This window comes from Pan troglodytes, chromosome 15 (assembly GCF_028858775.2).
Source record: "Pan troglodytes isolate AG18354 chromosome 15, NHGRI_mPanTro3-v2.0_pri, whole genome shotgun sequence".
Lineage (NCBI taxonomy): Eukaryota > Metazoa > Chordata > Mammalia > Primates > Hominidae > Pan > Pan troglodytes.
This window is the reverse complement of record NC_072413.2, coordinates 91,470,577-91,485,458: the sequence shown is the minus strand read 5'-3', so window position 1 is coordinate 91,485,458 and position 14,882 is coordinate 91,470,577. Positions and strand designations below refer to the sequence as shown.

The window sequence follows — 14,882 nt, the reverse complement described above, 5'->3', positions numbered from 1 at the left end:
AATGAGATAAATGTAAAGTCCTTAGCATAGCACATACTGTGTGCTCCACAAATATTAGCTGTTATTATTAATATTAACAGTTACTATTATTATTACCTGCACAAGAATAAAAATAAAGGAGATGCAACAAAACCATAACTATTTAGCTTTAGAATGCATGTAGGCCAAATCCCATCACACTAAATGTACATTTGTGTATTCCTGGACTTCCCAAAATACAGGCCATCAGCCAAGGTTTGATGATGAAGACTTGGATCACTTTTGTATTCATTATAACAGAAAAGTACTAGACTCTTCTTTCTTTGTTTTGCAGCAGATGTACCTTCTTTGGGTTCCTAATGTTATTTCTGATTGTCGTTAGAATTAATATGCCATCTTAACAGGCACATCAGCTAACAACAGAAAGGATGTGGCCACAGTGCACACTAGAGGGCCAGAGTCAGTCAACCTTGAGCTCAAATGAATGAAATGGAAAATCCACAGGTGTTTTACTAAGAATTAACCAAAGCTGTGCATACAAGACACCTCAGCTGCTTTTGCTGAGCCTTTTAGCCTAATTACAGAACATTAGCTCTGAAAGGAGCCCAACTGGAGTATTTTTCATATAAGGAAACTGAGGTCCGGAGAGAGGTGATTGTTCAGGGTCACCTGAGAGTTAGCAGTTGAACTGCGACAAAACCGTTGCCTAGTGCTCTTCCTGTGCTCCACCCAGACCCAGCAGCAAGACACAGTCTCCGGTCTTAGTGCAGCGGCTCTCAAAGTCTATGCAAAAGAAGCGTCCACAAGGATCTTGCTAAAAATTCAGATCCTCAGGCCCCACCTCTCAGTGATTCTTAGTAACAAGTCCCCGGGTGGGACCAGAATTCCATGTTACAAACTCCCTCGGTGATTCCGATGTTTTTCAGACCATGCTTCAAGAAACAATGCCGTATTCTTTCTCTGAACCATTCATTAGATTGATCTACTGAGTTTTTTCCTACCTTCTAAGCTCTATCATGCAGAACAAGAACACGATAGCTAAATAACAATGTCACAAAGTCACAAAACAGCCGCAGGTACAAGAGCAAAAATACAAATCATCTCCCCTGAAATCGTCACAATTTACACATTAATTGCAATTATACAGATTGCAATTTACCAAATTTAATGCCTTTATCTTAATCAAGGGGCTTTGAAGATAACGGGCAGCTCCCCTAACACAGTGGACCAACCCAGGACCAGGCAAGTCCCAGGTGAGTTCAGGACTAGTAGTCACGAAGGAGACGCACTGACAAGCTCATCAGCATAGTAAGCTCTGGCAGTCTTATGTTAAGAATCCTCTCATTTAAGTTCAGAGCTGGCAGAGGATCACAGCAGAAGTGGCTAGGCTTAAGACAGCTACAGAATTATACAAAAAGCAACTTTACAAATTTCTATACCTTTTACATTCACCATAACACAGAATTGTAAATGTAAGAAAAAACAAATCCAATAGTCATTATTTCATCATTTTTATCTCCGTAGATTTTTAAACTTTTAATATTATGAACACATTGTACTAAATAAACCATCAAGAATTCTCTTAGGGGAGTTAGCCATAACTAAAAGACAAAATAACCCCCACTACCCACTTATTTTCCAAAATTCAAATTTTTCTGTACAGTGAAACTTTGGTTATCATACTTTCAGGGACCAAATTATCAGAGTTTTGAAGTTAAGATAACTAATGTTTTAAAGTGCATTACCTGCAGAAATCCCTTTTCTTATTGCATTGTTTTTCATTTGATTCTCCCATTTTTACAGGTTAGGAGAATTTGGTAAGCAACCAAGATAATGAAACTGGCTAAGGACACAGAGTAGAAAGGGGGAAGAGTTAAGAAAAGAAGCAGGCTCTTAGACTTCTATTCTAAGCACCACTAATATCATATATTGTATACATACTGCAAATAGCACACAGCACCACTAATACCATATGCTGAACACAGCATACAGCGCCACTATATACTATATCTACATTTTGATACAACATTTTGTAATAACTATTGATTGTTGTTTACATTTGGAAGAGTTCTTAGAGATTACTTCTCATCTAACCTCCTGACTTTATTAAAGAGACAGGAAAAAATGGGTCCTAGAGAATTTGCTCCCTCAAAAATTACAGAATCAGTCAGTGGATTATAGCCTGCTCTTCATGCTCTACTTCTTAATTTTCTGGGTGACAGTTTTAAAATCTTATCTCCCCCCTCATAATTTCAACAAGAGTCCTCATGATAACTGATCAGGAAAGAAGAGAAAATTTCTTGTTGTACATCTTCCTCCTTTCTCCAGCCCCATTCTCCCCCAATACTCCACTTGGATAACATCCCTCTGGCAATAAAACAGTGTAAAATAATAGTATGGGAAGCACCATAATGAAGTTTCAGTGTAGTGCTTCTAGCCACACAAAGCCCTTTCAGGTGATTGATTACAACAGTGACCATCTCCAAGCCCCTTGCTCAGCATCATATACATTCATAAGCATCCACGTACATTTCCAAAGGTTTCAGCTAAGTGCTCACCGTGTTGGCCGTGCTGTAGTAAAGGAACTAGATCCAGGAGAGTCACCAAAGTCACGTAGAGGCCTTGGTAGTCCAAAGAAGGGTAGTCTGACAACTGAGCATCACGACTTTGCGGGCCGCGTTCTGAGGGAGCATCTCGCAGGACGCTGTAAAGGAGGGAGCGAGTAACAGTAGGGTTGATGGAACTGACCTGCGGTCTTAGAGATGGGGTGAGTGGGAATGGCACAGGAAAAAGACACATGGTCATGGGCACTGTCAAATTGGAGGCATCTTGGTTTTCCTTCTTCCCTGTGCGGGACAAAATGCTGTTGGGGGGACAAAGAAAAAAAAGAGACAACAAAGACACAAAGAACAGCACATTACATTGAAATGACACTCTAAAACAAATAATAAAACACCAGATACATTCCACATAAGATGCAATTGCCACGCCAGCAGGGTCTACCAGTCTAGTACTGGTCACATAGCTTCGTGCTCAGAGGTACCAATAATACAAGGTTTACTTTGTGGAAGTCTCATTGCATCTCATGTGTTATCTGGTTAGTAAGGAGCAAAAATATAAAAATGCATGTTTCAGTGCCAAACCCATGTTTTACAGTTTAGCAATTTGGTGAAGAAGAGGTTTCCTGGGGAAAAAAAACAACGGCTTTGTCTAATGAGTAAGGGCTCTTATTCCTAATTACAAGGAGCTTTCAAAGGAAAAGACATTTTCAGCAAGACTGTCTTCATCAGGTAAATAGGAACTTGCAAAATATAGGTATGGCACTTGCAGAAACATGTTTCAGCAAAGAATAAACATGTGTGTTTATTAAGAAAGTCTTAAAAATCACATGTTTATTGCATCAAAATAATGTCTATATGTATATTATGATACTGTTTCATGACATTCTGTCAGTATCATTTGAGATAATGAAGTTTAAACAGGCATATGAATTTAGAAATAATACATATTTCTAAAATGTTAGCTAAACTACATTGGAAAAGCTATAAAATAATATATAGTTGATGGTCCATAGCATATGTTTGTGAACTAATGATAATGGTTATTTATGTGTGTTTTTTAAATTTTGCATGTTGGGGAGGAAACATTTTATTTTATGAATACAAACAGTGGTTTATTAAATAGTTACCTTCAAAATCCTAACGACTAAGCAAGCAGTATCTGTCATATAGCTGCACATCATACAGTAAGATTTCATATATTACTGCTGCTACTTACGTTATTATTCAACAAAACTCACTAAAGACTAAAGGAAAGATAATTTAGAAAGTTAAAAAAATTAATGGGAATAAAAATAAATTCTAAAAATAAATTGGTTTTCTTTTAGCCTTAATTTTAAAATAAAAACCTTTTTGGTAAAAGTGATAAAGCAGAAAAGTTGTTAATTTAAAAATAGAAGAAGTTACTGCTTAGAAAAATGTTTAGGTTTTGTAAAATTAGGTTATACTATTTAGCATTAAAGACAATAGCTATACATTAGAATGATAATATCTGCGCACTTGCAAAGTGCTTTTATATAGTACACTTATGTTAGTCCAAGTAGATAACAGTTTATAAATGGTTCATTACATAAAAATAACCTTGTTTTACAGTTGCTCTATGTGCATCAAACATTACTAAGTTCTTAGTTAATGATATTACATTTACAATTTTACAGTGATGTCAAGAATTGGTTAGTGTCAAGCATGCTTGCTCTATCAAGTTTGCATTTATTTTTATTATTTGCTCTTAGTGCAAAATATGTTACAATGTAAGAAAAATGACTACATGCTTTGTATTTTCCATGTGCCTAATTTACCTCGATTTCCTTTGTCTTCTGTTACCCAATGTCCAGGGGAAAACAATTGATAATAATGAAAATAATTTCAGAATACTTATGTAATACTTCTTATCAATAAATAACTTAAGATTTTTTTTGTAATTTAAAGGGATTTAATTTACCTTTTTGTGTGTGATGTATTTGACTTTGTAAGCTTATACTTTACAATGGGATAATATCAATATTCCAGTTACCACCTGACTGTATCTATTATAAATGCCATCAGATTTTTCATCAGACTTTATACTTTTCTCACATGACTCAATTATTCCTAAGAATACCACCTTTATTAATGTTATATTCTTGATAAACCCAGTCACCAAAAATCTGTTTTAATCCTGTAGGATTCTAATCCCACTGAAAATTCCTCTAGAATCACAATGGCTATAAGTCAGAGATATTATTTCCCAAACTTCGGCCCTAAATTAACCTACTATTGGCATCTTTTCAAAATTACAAAATGTGAATCTTATAGAAGTGGTATAAGGAGAACAACATTTTGCCTTAGAAAATAAAAATAGCTGAATACCATAAATTAATGCTATGCTTTAAATTAAGTGCAATGCTCTGATTAAACTTCTTGGTGGGGGAAATAAACACATTATTTTTTCAAATATACCTTAGTATTTTTCCAAAGTATGATGTCAGTTAACAAATACTTTGGAGACTCTACTTTGATATTTTTCCCTTCCTGTATATGTGGGGTTCCCAAATGATAGCAACAACAGCTTCATACATGCAGGGAGGGAAGAATGTCAGCATGAAAACAGTAAAATTTCTCTCTCACTGCCTTTAGATTTGAGAATTCGGTGAGGTTGAGAAAAAAAATGGCTGAAAATGAGTCATCCATGAAACCAGTTTTAAATTACCATTCATGTCTCAATGTAAGGAAATGTTTTCATTTGTGGAAAAACTTAAGAAGGGCTCATGAATAAATGTACAATGCATTGTGATTTTATGATGTTTTGTGAAGTTTATTCAGAAAAAAAAAAAAGTATTTCCCCAACCAAACTGCCTAACTTGGGAGCTGATAAAACCATTTTCCCCACCTGAAATTCTTTCCCAGAGTTCTGTAAACCCAACCAAAATGAATATTAAGAATGCCCTGCTCAGAAGAGTTTGACTCTGCAGCCAGCTTTTCACCTTTCCCTTTTCCTCCTGAGATTCTCTTTATCAACCATTGACTTTCAGCATCAAGAGAGGAAGACCTCTGTTGGTGTGAGGAAAGATGAGAAGTTGCCCTGAGGTATGTATAGCACAGAAAATTAATATGTCAAACAAACTTCCTTTAAGATTAGGAATGTTGACATTTGAGTTGAATCTATGTACTTAACAAAATTTACTTCATTATGCAATGCTCTAAAGTTACTCCATGACTTAACCAATAACATGGTGGATATATACATATATTCTTCCTAAGCAACTGGAAATTACAATTCAATTAAGATTATTATGCTGCATCTACAATCCATTTTTATAACATATTAGGCATTTTCTAAATAGCAGCAAGCAGCTTTCCCCAAATGTAATTTCGTTAAAAGATTTTACATGCTAGCAGCCTAAACATCACCAGAAGAGAGATCTGGGGGAAGAAATTCCAAAAGAATGTTTGACACAGGAAGAAGACTAGGATCCTTTAAATGTCCTGCCAGGTAAAAAGCAAGATTCTTAAAGACCTTCGCTGTTGAAAATATGGCCACAGGATGTTTCCAATATAAAAAGAACAGACTCCCTCCCATGTAGCAGTGAGGGGATATTAAACTAGATGGTCTTGGTAGTTACTTCTAATGCTAAAAGCAAACAAAAAACTAAACTCTGAAGTTGTGTGTTGCTCACTGCCAAACTTAGGTATCTGCTAAATTAAAATGAGTACAACTCGGCACTCAGATGTAACTTTACCAGACCCCAGGTCACCACTAGATTAAGTAAATAGCATTAACTAGAAGGATTCCAACGCTGGATGAAATTTGGACTAAAGTCAACTCAATTCAATTCAACAAACATTTACTGATCCCCTTCTCTGGGTTAAACACTGCTCCAGACACAAGGGCTAGCAAGCTAAATAACATGCAGGACTCACCTTCCACTACTAGAGTTTAAGGAATGCCCATGAACACAAATTTGAGTCTAATTATGAGCCAAGTGGACATATGTGGACTCTTCAACTGATTTTATAGTCAACTATGGTAACATACAATCTCTCCCCTCCTACGAATTAAATAAATCGAAGTTAAATGTCTAAGCTAATTTCTGCCTTTTGAAATAGGTACAAAACTCTACTAAAATCATGAGAGTTGTATGCATGCACAAATACCGTGAACTATTGCTCCAAAAATGCAACCCTGACTCAAGTGAAGCTGCTGAAATTTCAAGTTGCATATTTTAACCAAATAAAAACCATTTTAACTTCATTGAGAATATCCACATAGAAAGATAAATAGTTACTTTGTGAGAATTCATCTCTAATTCTTTCTTCTTGTTATTTTTCCCCAAGAACCTGAGTTCTGAAAGCAAGAAGTGCTTCTGAACATAAAGATCATATTAAATGCTTTCATAATATTAAACAATATATAATAATTTTGCAGTAGAAAATCTTGTTTGTAGTAGAAAATCTTACTGCCAATAATCTTGGACACCAAATACTTTGACCATATTATTTGTCTTTGAATTTATTTATTTATTTATCTTAGAGATAGGGTGTCGCTCTGTCACCCAGGCTGGAGTACAGTGGTGCAATCAAGGCTCACTGCAGCTTCAAACTCCTAGGGTCAAGCAGTCCTCCTCCCTCAGCTTCTGAGGAGCTTGGACTAAAGGTGCATGCCACCACACCTGGCTAATTGTTAAAAGAATTTTTTTAGAGATGGGGTCTTACTATGTTGTCCAGGCTGATCTCAAACTTGTGGCTGGTCTCAAACTTCAAGTTTGAGACTTCTAGTTGCTAACATTATCTCCACTTAAATTCACTTAAATTCTGAAAAGATGACAAATCTTGGTGCTAAGCACTTCCTTTAATCTGCCACCTCAGCCTCCCAAGCAGCTGGGATTATAGATGCCAGCCACCATGTCTGGCTGTCTTGAACTTTCTAATAGCATAAATAAAATGAAGAAGTACAAATACGATTGTTATGGATGTACGTATCAACAGTTCTGTACTTCTAGTTTTAAAAAAAATGGTTGCAATTGTTACTATTACCGTTAGCAGTACATGTTGATGTTGCCTCTGTTTGAAAATGAACTCAGCTCAGTTGCATAGGATCTTCTCCAACAAGCTACTTGAACAAACTACCAGTTTTACCACTAAAATACTACCACCTATGATCATATTCTAATGGTCCACTGCTCAAGAAAATGGAATCTTTACGTCTTGCAAACATGGCTTTTCAATATTTTAAATTCCTTAACTCTTGGGCACAATCACTAAGACCTAAGCAGCAAGCTCTGAGGTGCCAACTAGGATATTACAGTTTCCTGGCAAATGGAATTCAGCATGCTTCCTACTGAAAAGTGTCTCTCGCTTTGAGAACTTTCAGAATTTGTCATAAAGGAAACTGTTTCCCATTGAGAACTTGGGCCTCAAAGACAAAAGAAGAATTCAAGAGAACAGAATTGGATGCCTTGATTCATAAATTTTTCTGATGATCACTATGAAAATTGGGCTAATTATTCCACTACAATTTGAGAAGAAGGAAAATATCCTGTAAGAGGTCCTAACCTTACCGTGCAAGTATGAAATGTATGAATCTGATAAGCAGGAGCCCTTCAATATAGAACAGGATCACTAAGGACTCTAAAGAAGGAAAGATATTTCAAAAAATAAGAACAGAAAGATAGGAGGACTGCAAAAGATTCGTAGCTGACTTGATCGCATGAAGCTTCCATCCACAAAGCATTCAGCTTTTCCCGTGGCAAAGCCTTCGACTGCTAGAAACTCCAGTGCCACTAGTCTTTGCAAATTTGTGTTCTCCTAATATCTGTCTTACAAAATTTTTGCTTCTGTACAGCTAAAAGAAACAGTACCAAGCCAATTTATGTGTTGCCAAAATCAGATTTGAAGTGAGAAGACTGTGGTAATGGAGAAACCACATCTTGGAATTTAATGGAACGTGAGGTTCTTCTGAATTCTTCAATGTTATTTCTGAAAACAACTGAGCCTTTACTTGAACAGTTCAGCTTTCTTTGCTCTGTTTTCTTAATCAAGATACGTGGAGCAAATAGGGCCCTCCTATCTCTACCTTACAGTAAAAGTAGACAAAAGAAAAAGAGCCCTATTTTTTTCCCTTGTCCTTCATAGTATTTCATTATCAAGGCAAAGCATGTTGAACATGTGAAGTGTTACCCAAATTAAAAATAACTATTATCACTGTATATTACACTTAGGGAAATAGAAAATGCTAATGATGAACCTAAAATGCCACATAATTCTGAATTGCTTTTAGACCAAAAGTGTTTCCAATTATTAATTTTAAGCAATTGTAGGCTATCCTTTTAATCCCACTCTATATTAGTGCCAAATATAGAACTGTATCATTTTAAAGATCCCCTGAAAAGATGTTCAATGCGGGAAAGCAGGCAGTAGCCAGGCAACCAATCTTTTTCAGCTGGGCCTGGGATCCAATTTGCTACATACACCCAGAGAACTTGAGTGCAGACTCTTCTGGCAGAGCACTAGAAAACATAGGCCCTTTAAAACTTGCAATTCAATAAAAATTTAGATCCCAATAAATTCAGCAATACTACCTAATAATTCTCTCAAAGTAGAGGATATTGTAAAGCTTACCTTAACAAGGTCTGAGAAAAGTATTTCAAGGTGTTTGCAATATCTGTTCCTGATGGTACAGGATAAATGTTGTGGAGAACCCGGTTATGATATTCCTGCAAGTACCGGATCTTGGAAGCAACTAGATAAAAGCAAAAAAAAAAAAAAAAAAAAAAAAAAAGGAAGAAGAAAAAGAAAGAGAAGAATCATCTTGTAATATGTATTAGGCATACAGTCATTTTTTAAAATGATTACAAACAAGAATTTAATCAGTATTTTAAGAAACATAAGTAAATTTTTAATAGAATTCCATGATAGAAACAATTACAAAAAAACTTTTAATTTCTTTTAATTGTATTCGGCACACAAAATTATTCTTAGTTTTCTGGTTTAATATCCTATTCACAAATTATCTATTGCTTGTTTTTGTCACTAAGAAAAGCAGTACTCCAAATTGTTTTCTAATCACCCCCAAGTTGGCTTATTATTAGCAAAATAATAATAGATATAAGTCTCTGCCAAGGAATTACATTTAATGTTGCTTAACTAAAACTGAAGGAGAAAACTGAAAAGTCTTTCTACAACACTCAAAAAATCCTAAAATATAGGGAGTCCATTGCACAATGGCATCAATTGAAGTCAGATTATTAACTCAACATGTGATCATGAAAGTGTGTTTAGTAAATGCTTTAGCTGTGAGAATATGTTAAGAGTAGATTAACATGATGAGTGTTAAGTAAGAATACAATGATCGTGCACTAATAAAAATGTAAAAAATAAATGTCACATTTTTCTTCCAAAGAATCTCATAAATTAGGAGACTTCCTAATAGCTTTCTGAGCTTGGCTGCCCAGATCTTCTCAAGATTCAGGAGGGACTCAATAGATTTATTTACCCTCCTAGACCTACCTGGAGTCACCAGCATTGTCCACATTCCTGACCTGACCTTTGACCTGGCTGTAGTGAAGGACCCCGTTCTAGTCATTCCTCTTTGCAAATCCCAAGGAGCCATGATGATCAACGTCTCTCTGGTCTCCTCTTCCACAGAGTTCTCAACACTGTCCATTTGTCCTTTCAATCTTTAAGGGAGCCTTTTAGGTGGTATGGCTCACTGTCAGCAGTTAACAGAAGACATATCAAGTCCTGGAGAAGCAAGGCCTGCTGTTCCCAATAACCCAAGGAAATAAGCCCCTGGATGCATTCTAACTCAAAATCCTTTTGATAAGTGTGGGACGTAGAAGCAGAGAATGACAAAATATCAGAACTGGAAGGACCTTAGAGACCTCTTCCCATAACCACTTCCTTTTAAAGATGGGGAAAATCAGGCACATAGGTGGTCAATGGCAGAGCCAGACTAGTACTTAGATTTCCTGATCCCAATCCAGTGATCTTTCCACTATGACACACTCTAGAATATGATTCTGAAATTATGTCCACGTGAACGTGACATCCACATGAATGTGAACGTCCACTGCTTGACATCAAAGCAATTTCCAGCAGTTACCAGGTTAATCACTGATTCTAAATCCTACATACACTATTTATCAGATTTGCCTTTTCTCTCTTCCACTACCTGAACTATTTCCATAATATGGTTAGCATTTTCCCAAAGAAATAAGTCTAGATTGCAGATAATAATACCTTGAGTCTATGTAACACATCAGCTCCAAAGAAAGCAACAAGTTTATAAACATCATCTCAGTTAACTCCATAAATATTTGAGAGTAAATAACTTTTTTTCCTGAGATAATAGGTGATACTTGAAAACAGTTTGATTGCATAATCTACAAAAGTCCATTTCCTTCTCAGTGTTTTTGATCTGCTATTCATTATATTTCAAAAACCATATTACAAGAAAATCCCCACATTAATGCATAGTTCCAAGTTCCAAATATCCGAGATATATGCTAGGCCAGCACATGCTGTCTGCTCACCCACTGTCACAGTAATGAAGCATTACTGTGACTTTTCTCAAGTTTTAATATTCAGCAGGTTTCTGTAGAGTATTTCAGGAATACCATTAATCATTCCATCACCTAAGAAAAGGAGTTGATAATAGTACAGGGTATGGACAATAAGTTCAAATGAGGAAAAAACTCACAAATCCCTCAACTCAATGGCTTGCTCATAATTCAAGAGCTATAAAACCATCACTACACAATGATTACAAGCATTCAAAAATGTTTATGAAATGAAAGGATGTTCTTTTTATAGCTCTTTTCATTAAAATGCAGCAATAGCTCCTTTCCACAGGTACCCAAATATGCACAGCAAAGCAGAGACAAGAGTCACTTTTTTCTTTGAGATCTTATAATGTTACAAAAGTCATATTGCATTGTCTCTGTGTACTTACCTGCTTGTTTTTCTATACCAGCTTGTAAATTTCTTAAGGGCAGAAACTATACCTTACTCATGGCTCTATCCCAAGCCTAACACACTGTCTGGCACTTAGTAGGGACTCAATATATTCATAGGATTAAATGAACAAATGAATTAATACTTTAGTAACAGCACTTATCACTCAGGTCTTTAGGATATATAGAGAGTATACATATCTGCATATATATGTACACTATACACATATATACCTGCATATAGACATACGATAGATTGTGGACTCTTCATCCTTAGTGCCAGACACCTAGTAGGTACTCAATAAATTGTTGATAAGTGAAGATGGAGAAAAAAAAGGAAGAAAGAAAGTGGGATAGAGAAAGAGGAAGAGAGTGGTGAGTAATCATGAAAGACCATTTTTAGAACAGATTGAAAAAAATGTTCAAGCCAATTTGTGCATTGGTGAATGCAACAAAATCTTAGCAGTAATAGATTTAACATCCACGTTTTCAACAACTTGAGAGCAGCCAAAAAGGTCCATGACAAATAGTAATTTGTACTTGTGCCAAGGATGTGAATAAAACTCATTTACAGTTCAATTTTGTGCACGAGAGGTGGTCATTTGGCTGGTTAATAAGCCCATGTGAGCATCCAGCAGCCTCATCAAAGCAGGGTTCCTCTTTACTCCACACATATACCTGACTGCTGCTGCGGAGGCTCGAATAATTGGGCCCAATAGATATAAATGAATGATCTTCAACCTCAACTGACCCTAAGGCTACATTTCTCTAGTAAGCTCCTTCTTCTACACTCTTCAATTATAGTTATACTATCTTCAAAACTCCCCCCGGGGCCACCCCTTTCCTTATACTTTAAAAAGCCATCTGTTATTGACTGAATTTTGTGGCGCTTAGAATTCATATGTTGAAACCTTAACCTCAAAATGTGACTGTATCCAGAGATAAGGCCTTTAAAAGGGTGATTAAGTTAAAATGAGGCCGTTTCGGTGGTGGACCCTAATCCAATCTGACTGCTGTCCTTTTAAGAAGAGATTAGGACACATAAGAGATACCAGAAATGTGGGAACACAGAGGAAAGGCCGCGTGAGGACAGAGAGAGAAGGCAGCCATCTGCAAGTCAAGGAGAGAGGCCTCAGGAGAAACCAAACCTGCCAACACCTCAATCTCAGACTTCAAGCCTCCAGAACTGTGAGAAAATACATTTCTGTTGTTTTAGCCACCCAGTCTGTGGTACTTTTATGGCAGCTGAAGCAAACTAATACACCATCATAGAGGAAATCTTTTTTTGTTTTGTTTTGTTTTGTTTTGAGACGGAGTCTCGCTCTGTCGCCCAGGCTGGAGTGCAGTGGCACGATCTCGGCTCACTACCAGCTCTGCCTCCCGAGTAGCTGGAACTACAGGTGCCCACCACCACGCCCGACTAATTTTTTGTAATTTTAGTAGAGACGGGGTTTCACCGTGTTAGCCAGTATGGTCTCGATCTCCTGACCTCGTGATCCGCCCGCCTCCGCCTCCCAAAGTGCTGGGATTACAAGCATGAACCACAGCGCCCAGCCCCGAGGAAATCTTATCAGTAAGAGTTAAGGATATGAACTCTGAAATCAAACAGTTCTGACTTAAGGCCTTGGATCTATCTCCACTTAAGCCCAATTTCCTCATCTGTAAAATGGGGATAATTATATCAACTTCACAGGGCTACTGTGATTACTGTGCTATTGTGATTACGGTGCGAGTGGATACTTTGCACAGTGCCTGGTATACACTCCACATATATTAAATAGTAGATGTCAAAAACCTACTAGCAGCTCCTTTCCTTGTCCTGTCAAACACCAATCCCAGCATTCACTGGGGCTCTCCATCCATCAGTGTGTCTCCTATGAAATTAATCTCTCCTCCTTTGCTAAATCATTCCTGCCAGGATTCAAACAAACTGTAGAATCTCTCTTGTCGAAGGGAAAGAAAAAACCTCTCTCCTGCCTTTCCATTCCCCTCCAGCGACGGTCCTCTGCCTTCAGAGCCAAGATGATGAAGAGTCGTGCACACATTCTCCTCTCTCTGTCACTTTCTATTCCTCCTTCCACTCACTCCAGTTTGGCTCCCACATCCACCACTGCACTGAATCCATTTCCCACAATCATCTAGAGCCTCCACATTGCCAATCCATCAGGCATTTTCCGATCACCATTTTCCTAGGCTTTTCAGAGCATTCTGTACAGTCAATCCCTCCCTCCCTCCTTCTTGAAACTCTCTCCCCTTGGCGTCCCAGACCCCACATTCCCCTGCTCTTCCTCCCCTGGAACGTATCCTTCTTCAAGTGCTTTGCCACTTCCCCCTATTAGTTGATATCTAAGTGTTGGAATTCATCAGGGCTCAGTCCTAGACTCTCTGTTCCTCTCTCTCAATATTCTCTCCATAGGCAATCCCATCCATCCACAGGACTGTCAGGACCATCCAGGGGCCAACTGCTCTGAAAGGTCTGTCTCCATCCCAGGTGGGTAGCTGTTGTGAATAACAGGCCTCATCGATTCAATTTCTCCACTTGGGAATCTTATAAATATCTCAAAGAAAACATGTCTGACATTGACTCTTAGGTCTCCCTTCCCCCAAGAAAGAAACCTACTCCACCATCTGTGTAATCCACCAAGTCACTCAAGCAAAGCATTCTAAAGCTCATCCTTGACAGACCCTATTCCCCGCCGTACCTCACTCCTCTAATCCAATCCATTACTAAGTCCTATTAATCACTAAGTCTTATCACTAAATCCTATCAAATACATCTCCCAACTGTCTTCTGTTCTTTATCGTCACTGTCATTACTCAGCAGCAGCATTTCCTGATCAAGTCTAACAGCCTCCTAACTCATTTTTCAGATTTCTTCTTGCCTCTCTCCACTCCTTCTCCTCAGAGCAGCCAAACAGATCTTTTTAAATTATAAACTGCTTCATACAGTCATAAACAGTAACCACTGCTCAAAGTCCTTCAGGGGCTGCCCACTGTCTTCAGGACAAAATCCCAAATCCTCCTTAGTGTGGTCAAAGTCCCTGCCTATCTTCCAACCTAACGTCGTGACACAAGAGCCAGACACTGTTGTGTGTGTGTTTTGTTTTGTTTTGTTTTTTGAGACAGAGTCTTGCTCTGTCACCCAACCTGGGGTGCAGTGGCCCGATCTCCGCTCACTGCAACCTCCACCTCCCAGGCTCACGTGATTCTCCTGCCTGAGCCCTGCCAGTAGCTGGGATTACAGGTGCCGGTCACCACATCTGGCTAATTTTGTATTTTTAGTAGAGCCGGGGTTTCACCATGTTGGCCAGGCTGTTCTCGAACTCCTGGCCTCAAGTGATCCGACCGCATCGGCCTCCCAAAGTGCTGGGATTACAGGCAAGAGCCACCACACCTAGCCCGTTTTTTCCTTAAC

General features: G+C 37.8%; 1 protein-coding gene across 20 annotated transcripts in view; it reads right to left on the bottom strand.

Annotated features, from left to right (window-relative positions):
• Positions 1–14,882, bottom strand: part of UNC79 (unc-79 homolog, NALCN channel complex subunit) — a 374,208-nt gene that overhangs the window by 230,852 nt on the left and 128,474 nt on the right. For 17 of the 20 annotated variants that reach the window (XM_054666247.2, XM_054666242.2, XM_054666248.2 and 14 more), the window contains 2 exons: positions 9,135–9,255; positions 2,538–2,842 (listed from right to left, as the gene is read on the bottom strand). In XM_054666247.2, coding sequence (XP_054522222.1) covers positions 2,538–2,842; positions 9,135–9,255 — 426 coding nt within the window. Of the gene's footprint in view, positions 1–2,537; positions 2,843–9,134; positions 9,256–10,022; positions 10,225–14,882 lie in introns of all 20 variants that reach the window. The other 3 variants (XM_063793093.1, XM_054666251.2, XM_009428335.5) reach the window with 2 other exon arrangements.